Consider the following 9,374-nt stretch of genomic DNA (forward strand, 5'->3'; position numbering starts at 1 on the left):
AGAGGGTAGGGGTGAACCTTGTCCTTGGTAGGATTTGTGATAGATTGACTACTGGTATTTTAGTTGTAAAGGTAATAACGCCATTACAATTGACCATGTGGATCGAGGTTAATACGAAGATGAAATCGGCTTATATTTTTACCATAGACATATCTTATCCCATTCTTTATATCCACCGGTCGGTTATCCAATGTATTGATTTTTTGACTTGTTGGTTTTGATAGGTATACATTTCTACATAACTGATGAATATGGTAGACAACACTAGTAGACATATAAACATTTCGTGCGAGCTGATAAATAAAAAAAGTCTGATGGTAAATCTGACTTCATCCACGTATTCATAGCATAGTAATAGACATGATATGAAATAATCGGTCTCGTTTGTCGTCGTTTCGGTCTCGGTCAATGCAGTCAATCTTTTTTTATAGTCATTTACCAAAATATCCTTTTCGCAAATTTGGCCTTAATAATTCTTTCTCAAATCTGATTTTTGTGCCCTTTGAAACCACAGGCTCATACAGACGAGCTCCATCTAACAATGTGAAAAGTTGCAACTCAAAATCTTGTTTCAGTGTGGTTACCCTTTAAGAACTCTAATTAATAACTATATGGACAAAAACGACTATTGTTAGTGATCATATGGATTGAAGTCGAAATGAGGACGAAAATGATCAAATTTTTAACTGTATGTTTAAAATATTTAATCATCAAATCCAATCAACGTAGGAAATTAGCATAAATTAGCATTTTTAACTCTATATAGAAGACTAAATTAGCATTTTTGTACCTTGGAGGTAGCTTTTGTTTATATCAGAAAGAACCAGGGATGCTTATATTTAGAAAGAACTTAGTATCCTCATTTCAGCAGCAGAAGCTGATCCTTTTGTATTTTGGAAAGTAGAGTTGCACAAAGATCTCTAGCTATGTATTTAAGGACAATATCTTTTGTATATGTTAGTTATGAGACTCTAGATATAAGAGTGTTATTCAGTTTCGGTAAAGTCGTATTGTTTGATTCTAATTTATATTTTGAAAATATATTTGTTGTAAAGTTTGGTAATACCGAAAACCGAAATACCGAATTTGGTAAAAATAATTAATAACCGAAAGTTTTGGTTGGTAATTGGTAAGTCAATTTCAAAACCGAAAACTTTAGTTTTGAAGTTGGTAATGCCCATAACCGATTCGAACCGACCGAGTGGCAGGCCTACATACCACTATAGAACACATCGTCTCACCTTTCAAAAAAAAAAAAATAGTCTTCCGCGGACGCAGGCTATTTCATGTCTTTTTGGATTTTCTTTGTTCTCGTTTTTTGTAGTAATTTGCTACAATTATTTTGCAGTCATGTTTATAACCTTTTTATTTTTATTTTTTTAGTCAGATTGTTAAACCCTTTTCTAAAACCCTCCAAATCAAAGCCCATTCCTTTCACTCTCTCAGTCTCTCCACACCAAAACTATTCGATTCCTGATCAAACCATCAACAATGATAGATTAAACCATCAACAATGACCGCCTATCTCACTCTCCGCCGCCGCTCCCTCACGCACCTCACGCGCCACTTCTCCACCAAAACCAAAATCCCCACTCTCTATTCCCCCACCGCCACCCAAAACGACGCGGGACCCACCACAGCCCTCCAACTCCTCTCATGGGGCCGAGGCGCCTCCGGCCAACTCGGCGGCGGCATCGAAGAAATCCGGCTCTACCCATCTCCGGTGGCCAACCTCGCCGTCCCCTCCTCCTCCTTCACCCTCTCACCTACTCCAGGCAAAATCCAAACACCCAAAGACGGTAATGGCGTTTTGGAGGTGGGCATTTCTTGTGGGTTGTTTCACTCTTCGCTATTGGTGGACGGCAAGGTTTGGATTTGGGGTAAAGGCGATGGGGGTCGACTCGGTTTTGGGCATGAAAACTCTGCGTTTCTGCCCACATTGAATCCCTATTTGGAGTCGATACGGTGCGTTTCGCTTGGTGGGTTGCATTCTGTTTCCCTCACCTCTCCCGGCGACGTCTATACTTGGTCAGTACAATAGTAAAGACTTCACATTTCTAGCATTTCATCAATTGCATTCTCTTGTTTGTAGAAAAGTGTGCTGCTTTTATCATTATCACATTGGCTTCATGATTTGCAATTATAGAAAATATGACTGCATAGCAGAAAAGATGGTTGAGTAGGACTCAAGTTTGAATCTTTAGTGACTTCTGATGTCAGATTCTTGTAAAGTTTGCATCTTGTCGAGAATACTAGTTTCTAGTCTCAAACTGTAGGAAATAACCAGTGTCATTTGCTATTTGCGAGGAAATGATCAGATTACATGTACGTGTTATCTGTTGGAGGCTAATTTGCTATTGACTCTCAAAGCGGCATGAATGCAACCGCTGGTTAACACCATTACCTCGATTATTATATTGTTCCTATGTCTGCTGCAAGTTGAAGTGCATTGAGCATGGTGCTTTATCAAATCATGCTTTTGGTTGGATGACGTAATTGTTGTCATTGAACATGAAGCTTGCAGGGGTTATGGTGGTTTTGGTGCACTGGGACATTCTATCTATACCAGAGAATTGTTTCCTAGATTGGTTGAAGGTTCATGGAGTGGGAGAATACAACATGTTTCAACTAGTGGGACGCATACTGCTGCCATCACAGAATCAGGTTTGATATTGTTATCTATTGTTGGAGTAATTTTTGCACTGGCTGGATGTATCATACTAATGGACTTGAAATATTTGTGGTTGAAGGGGTAGCATATAACATGCTTTTCTACTTTCTCACTTTCTTTTTGTGTGGCTTTGCGCATGTATAGTGGTTTCCATTTGGAGGATTTAATAGAATTTACGTGTCTATTAACTTTTCATTATGTAACTGGCTATTACTTATTCTATGTAGGAGAACTTTATACTTGGGGTCGAGATGAAGGGGATGGTAGATTGGGCCTTGGTCCTAATCGCGGCCCAAATGAGGGTGGTGGACTTAGCATTCCCTCCAAAGTGAAAGCATTACCTATGCCTGTGGCTGCTGTTTCTTGCGGAGGGTTTTTCACTATGGTACTAACTGAGAATGGGGAACTTTGGAATTGGGGGGGTAAGGTGCTACTTTTATGTGTATTTTTGTTTGCTCCCATGCCCTCTTTCTCATGCAAGTCTATTCATTTTGTTTTATGGGGAACCTAGTGAAAGAAAATATTGAAAAGAGGGATCTTATGCCCTTATAATCATGGATTTCCTAAATCATAATATGCTGTAACTTCAGAACATAATGCCTAGGCCTAGTAACTTGGTGAGTGTAATAAAGTCACTGGACAAAATAGGGGTGTTGTTATCAAACCTTCTCCAACATTCTTGAGTCTTTAGTTTGTGGAAATGAATTTAGGCTTGCAGACTAATTCGATAGGAGCATAATGGAATCAAAATGTGGATTTTGTATGTTTTACCTATGTAAGTCATTGGAAGTCTATAAAGAGTGGTTTCGCTGGTGCTTTTCATTAAGGGGCTTTAATTAATTTGTTCTCGTGGTTATTGCCGTTTTTGAGACTTCAATCTTTATCTGCTTCATTTTTTGTGAAGCTACTGCCATATTTATCTCATTTTTTTGGTGTTTTTTTGCAGCAAACTCTAACTTTGAGCTTGGAAGGGGTGATAGGGTTGGTGGCTGGCAACCAAAACCTGTACCTAGTCTTGTAGGCGTTCGTATCATTCAGGTAGCAAGCGGTGGATATCATTCTATTGCATTAACTGGTAAAGTAACAGCTGTGTTGTGATTGAAGTGGCGACAATTTTATGGTCTCTATTTCTTGAAAGTTTAAGTCTTATTTTTGGTCCTGTTTTCTTGATGTTTATTATTTCAGATGAAGGTAAAGTACTTTCTTGGGGCCATGGTGGACATGGTCAGTTGGGCAACTCTTCTGTCCAAAATCAAAAAACACCTACAGTTGTGAAGGCTCTAACTGATGAGCGTGTCATCTATATAGCTTGTGGAGGTTCATCTTCAGCAGCTATAACTGGTAAGATGATGCCTGTCTTCTTTGGGACTGTGATTTATTAGATGTTTTAGTGCACTCAAATTGGTAGACGTATTGCATTTAATTTTACATTCCCTCAGAGTGTTTACAATGAGATACAGTACTACAGTAGATGGCATTAGTAGATTTGTATTTTCATTAACCATCCAATAGGGATTTGTCATTAGTCATGTACTTTTATTTAGTTTGGTATTTGTTGATGCTTTAGGGACTGGACTGAAAAGGAGGTCTGAGTGTGAACATGCTTAGGCAGATATTGGTTCAAAGTAGTAAACTTGATATTTTCATACTTCTGATTTTAGACTCATTGAGTCTTCTTTGTTTCGTAATAGATACAGGGAAGTTGTATATGTGGGGATACACCAAAGATTCTCAGTTAGGAGTTCCTGGGCTGCCAGAGATACAATCAAGCCCTGTTGAAGTCAAATTTCTTATGGAGGATGATGGATTAGGACCCCACAATGTTCTTTCAATTGCAGTTGGTGCATCTCATGCTATGTGTTTGGTTTCAAGGTCAGGTTCACAAAGATTATTCGCACCGTGATGATTTTGTTTTTTCTTTTTCTTAAAAAAAAAAAATTAATGTATATAGATCCCATAACAGGGGTGAATCATCCAAGTGAGCTGCAATGGAGGAGAAAATGAATTTGTCTATGATTGAGAGGTTAAACTTAAACTGATACAAGACTAGAATGAGAGAAAGATGAGGACTGCTAGTCAATTGAGATTCCAAGACCATGAAATAATAGTAAACAGGGTATAAATTTTGAATACTTGATTGCAAGAAGTTGCTTTGCCTTCTCACTCTGGCACGTCAATGTTCCCTACAGAACTTGTTCACAATCAAACCCCTCCAAATGCTATGCCTCAGAGCCTGTTGCAAGATCTGATGACATTTGACAGAACACAATTATTGTACCCATGAGAGTTTTCCAATTTTTTTTTGTTTTTTGTTTTTTGTTTTTTTGGTTAAATTATTGTAGAGGTGGTAGATATCCTATTTTGTATTATTCCTGTAATGCCCCATTGTTCTTCCCTCGTTGTTGTCCTAGTTACTTGAACCAGTCTCAGACTTTTGCCCAAACTTTACTACAATTTTTGTTCAAAGTTTCCACTGAGGCTGTTCAGTTGCTGCAGTGGGGATCAATAATGAATAATCTATACTTGCTGCAGTGCAGATCAATAGAGTATTTCTGACTGAAGTGTATTGTCTTCTATATTTCTCATGATATCTTTACCATTATGTTATCTCCTCCGTGGAGTTTTTGTGGTTGGCATCAATGATTCAATGGTATGCTGCTTTAATAGGAACTTCTACCAAGAATTTTCGTGCTGTGATTTACTGATTTTCACTGTGTTTTTTAGCTATGGAGAAAATTTTCTTTTCCCTCACTTTTACCTACCGATTATCCGATAGGGTTATAACATTTACCCATGGGTTTTCTGAGTATTAAAGTACATAGACTGAGCTTGCTTTCTTTGGCTACCATCTGCTGATGTGATGAGGCTTCAGGTATTGTAACTTCCATGACAGAAAACACATCATTGTCGTCCTTGGCTACACAAGACTGTGAGCTTGGTTTCTGCAGCACACACTTATTTTGGTCCACTCTTCACTGTAAAAACAGCATTCCTATCTTTTTTGGTGGAGACCTCTCCATTAGAGCAAGTTCACCCGTTGGGTTACTGGGTCACCTACTATTCACTGTTTTTTAGTGTATATTTTCATTCTCTGAGTCACGAAATACACTGTGCCCGTGACTTAGGGCACGAAATACACTGTGCAGGTTACCATGGTGACCCAGGACACTGTACAGGGTGACTCAGGGCACGAAATACACTGTGCTCATGACTCAGATGATGAAATTAACACTAAAAAGCAGTGAATAGTGGGTGACCCAACTGGTGAACTTGCTCTTACCATGTGTTTTAAACTATCTGATAAGAAAACAAAGAATACGAACGTTGGGGTTGTTCACCCACCTGTGAGGCTGTGACCTAAGTAGGGTATAAAACTATAAACATCAATTGCTTGTGGAATAGGTTTTCTTGGTTCTGGGGATAGAGTCAAGGAGATAAAATATAGACGTGATTGTGGACCACGCGACGGCAGCCCCTCCCTCCTGTAAGTCTGTGATGATCGTTTGGTGGCGTGACAAACTTCAATTATTCTCTCTCCCAGTTCGGCTCCATCTTATTCACATCTCTCACGACAAACATTTATGAACCATGGCCCCCATTAATACTTCCCCTTCCCTTGCATGATTTCAAATCACAAGGGAAAGTTACTACTTGATTATCATAGAACATCTCTAATGCTCTAGTCACTATAGTATGTCACATCATAAGAAGTACATCGGTTGATTTTACTTCGACAGTACGAGTGATTTCGAGTTTGAATCCCTTGACGTAATCCTAAGTTTCATCGAGTCTGGTGAGTCGGTAGTCTAACGTCCAATTTAGCTACTGTTCAATCCAAATACTCTTGGAAGGTTTCACTTTGCATACTTCATGGCCTGCTTGCAATCTCCGGCTTAAAAGCTTGCTTTAAAGCGGTTTCAATGAACATACTCTGTTAAGCATCTGGCTGGTTTCAACCTTTGAAGTGTCATCGCCAAGTAGGTAATTATACGCTAAATTAGTACATTAGATCATGGGTTATACTCTCCAATATGATTTTGAAATGGAATCCAAACAATTTTATTAAGAAGGAAAAAAAAAAGCCTAGCAATATAAGGTACTTTCTTTACAATTGCCTATGGACATAAACAAATACAAGATATAAGGTGGTTGGATATATGATTATAATGATGTTATGTTGTACAGACTTTCTTAATATATTGTAGCAGCTCATGCTCATTAAATAAGTTTCCGAATATGTATGACCAATTCCCCATATTAGTATACTAATGTAGCTAGCCGTAATTAAACACCGTACACTGCGACGCCGGCCGGGACAGCTCGGTGCCCGCGCTGGTCGGGCACGCCGCCAGTCCCACCGGCGGCACCATGCAGTTGTAACTCAAGCACAACGACACCGTGTCAGGCAATGCCGACCCAGGCTCCACCGGAAACCCGGATAGGTAATTGTGCTGCAAGTACAATGTTCTGGTGGTGCCCAGGTACACGCTCTTAACGTACTCCCTCGGAACCTTCCCGATCAGACGGTTGTTATTCAAATACAGGCTCTCCACGCTTGCCAAAATCGGCGACAGCTCACCCGTGAGCGAGTTGTGGCTCAAGTCCACGATCGATCCCTCGCCGTACGATGGCTGATCCTCCGGGACCACCGAAGGGACCCACCCGGAGAGATTGTTCCGTTGCAGCAGTAGCGAAGGGAGTGAAGTACGGAACAGCGACGCCGGGAGGGCCCCGCTGAAGCGGTTCATGCTGAGGTCGAGGTGCACTAAGTCGGAGAGCGAGTCGAAGAAGCCGGAGATGGGTCCCTCTAGGTCGTTCTCAGCGAGGGAGACGTAGCGGAGAGTGGAAGGGAGCCGTTGCGGGAGGTGGCCGGTGAGTCTGTTGCGACTGAAGTCAAGATGGAGGAGTTGGGATACGACGGAGGGAATGTCGCTGGAAATGTCGTTGGAGGAGAGAATGAGAACCTTGAGCATTGGGAGGCGGGTGAGACCCGGCGGGACTGAGCCGGTGAGGCGGTTGTAGCTGAGATCGAGAGTGTGCAGTTTGGTGAGGAGAGAGAGCGTGGAGGGAATCTGACCGGTGAGGCGGTTGTTGGTCAGGGAAATAACTCGGAGGTTGACGAGCCGGCCGAGCTGGGTTGGTATCGGACCGGTGACGATTCCGGGGTAGAGAATGAGCTGAGTCAACTCGGCGAGGTCGGAGACTGCGGGAGGGAGGGAGCCGGCGAGGCCGGGAGAGTCAGCGAGGCCGGTGCCGAGTGTGAGAGTGGTGACACGGCCGAGGGAGGAGCATGTAATGCCGGAGAATGAGGAGCAGGGATCTGATGATGCGAAGTCCCACGTGGAGAAGAAGCCGGCGCGTGAGCGGCGGGAGGGGACGTCGGTGAGAGAGTTCTTGATGGAAACAAGGGCGCGGAGATCGAGGGCGTCGAGCTTCTGTTGCAGCGAAGGAAGAGAGAGATTGAGGAGAAGTAGAAAAAGGAGTAGAAGCAGTGCATGAGGATTCTTTTCCATTAGTACGGAGACACTGAGCTTATTTCAGTGAGAGCTGAGGAGGAGGAAGAAGACGAAGAGAGGTATATTACTATATTTCATATGATGACGATGTAACCGTTGGGTTTCGTCACGGTGTATTTATTTGGGTCGACGAGTGGTATTTATTGGCATTGGCTTATATAGATTTGGAAGTAGCGTCGGTTAGGGCTTATGAGTCTAGCTTGAAATGAGTATATGGTAGGGGGTCCAGTCAGAGGGGATTAATTTGGCAAATTTTGACGGTACGTTAAGCATTTTAATTTGGAGCTCCATGATTATGAGCTTTTAGTGTTAGGAGGGTGAGGGTGGTTAAAGCCTCACTGGTTAGATGATACTTAATTGGCCTGGATCATACTGCTTTCTGGTGATCGATCAATGGTGGGTTATCAATTTTTTTTTTTTTTTTGTTTGCTTTATTAAACGTGCTTGCAATTAACCGATGATGATTATGGAACCATGGATATAGTAGAGACTAAATGTCAGGAAAAAGTTCACCAACCTTGCATGCTTGGTCGTAAGGTATGGTTTATATGGAAAGAAATCAACTGTCCCCAAAACACATGTCCCAAACCTGTCCCTTCAATGATGTTCTGACACGTGTCTACGAATTTAACATCCCACTAACTCTGTTAATATCCTTTCTATAAATAATTTAAAAAACACAGCAGAAAAATAAAATTATAATTTGGGTTCCCATTCACCCCAATTGAGACTTTCTTCCCACTGTTTTAGTCTCGTCTCCCATTCATTGATTCAGGGTCATTTTCTGGAAGTTCTATCTTTTACACCGAATTCTTCTTCTTCTTCAAAAATGTCCAAATTTTTTTTTTCTTTTTTTCTGGCTTCTCATGCTCATCTGGTCCTCTACAAACAAAATTTTCATCTGGCCTTCTGGGTTCATGACCTCCACCATCACAACCATATTTCACCCATACAATGGTATGCAACAACCTTCCGATTTTCCCTTTGCTACTCCACCTACCTCCCCTTCTGCTTTTCTTCATGACCCATATGACCCTTATAATCTTCTCTGATCATCTTTAGATGTCAGATCTACACCTCAAAAGCATCACGAATCGTCAGAGAAAGATGAACCACAACTGTTTGCGAATCAGTTGGGACCAAATTGATTTGGATTTGGTTCCCAAGAGACAAGGTAGAGACCAGCA

At 41.4% G+C, this 9,374-nt stretch overlaps 2 protein-coding genes across 4 annotated transcripts; one reads left to right on the forward strand and one right to left on the reverse strand.

Moving 5' to 3' along the window:
* Positions 1-1,379: 1,379 nt before the first annotated feature.
* Positions 1,380-5,245, forward strand: LOC112188389 (RCC1 domain-containing protein RUG3, mitochondrial). Of its 3 annotated transcripts, none has more exons than XM_024327493.2 (7): positions 1,380-2,028; positions 2,525-2,664; positions 2,899-3,093; positions 3,618-3,746; positions 3,857-4,012; positions 4,363-4,543; positions 4,623-5,245. In XM_024327493.2, the coding sequence occupies exons 1-7, from the start codon at positions 1,514-1,516 to the stop codon at positions 4,651-4,653; spliced, it is 1,347 nt and encodes a 448-aa protein (XP_024183261.1). In that variant the 5' UTR covers positions 1,380-1,513; the 3' UTR covers positions 4,654-5,245. The 3 variants fall into 3 exon arrangements, with proteins under 3 accessions (XP_024183261.1, XP_024183262.1, XP_024183260.1); XM_024327494.2 differs by having other exon boundaries at positions 4,635-5,245; XM_024327492.2 differs by having other exon boundaries at positions 4,861-5,245.
* Positions 5,246-6,763: 1,518 nt separating this feature from the next.
* On the reverse strand, positions 6,764-8,395 carry LOC112189558 (LRR receptor-like serine/threonine-protein kinase RGI5). Its single transcript, XM_024328903.2, has one exon. It carries the CDS (start codon positions 8,182-8,184, stop codon positions 6,946-6,948), a length of 1,239 nt encoding a protein of 412 aa, XP_024184671.1. The 5' UTR covers positions 8,185-8,395; the 3' UTR covers positions 6,764-6,945.
* Positions 8,396-9,374: the final 979 nt, after the last annotated feature.

This window comes from Rosa chinensis, chromosome 2, assembly GCF_002994745.2.
Source record: "Rosa chinensis cultivar Old Blush chromosome 2, RchiOBHm-V2, whole genome shotgun sequence".
Classification (NCBI taxonomy): domain Eukaryota; kingdom Viridiplantae; phylum Streptophyta; class Magnoliopsida; order Rosales; family Rosaceae; genus Rosa; species Rosa chinensis.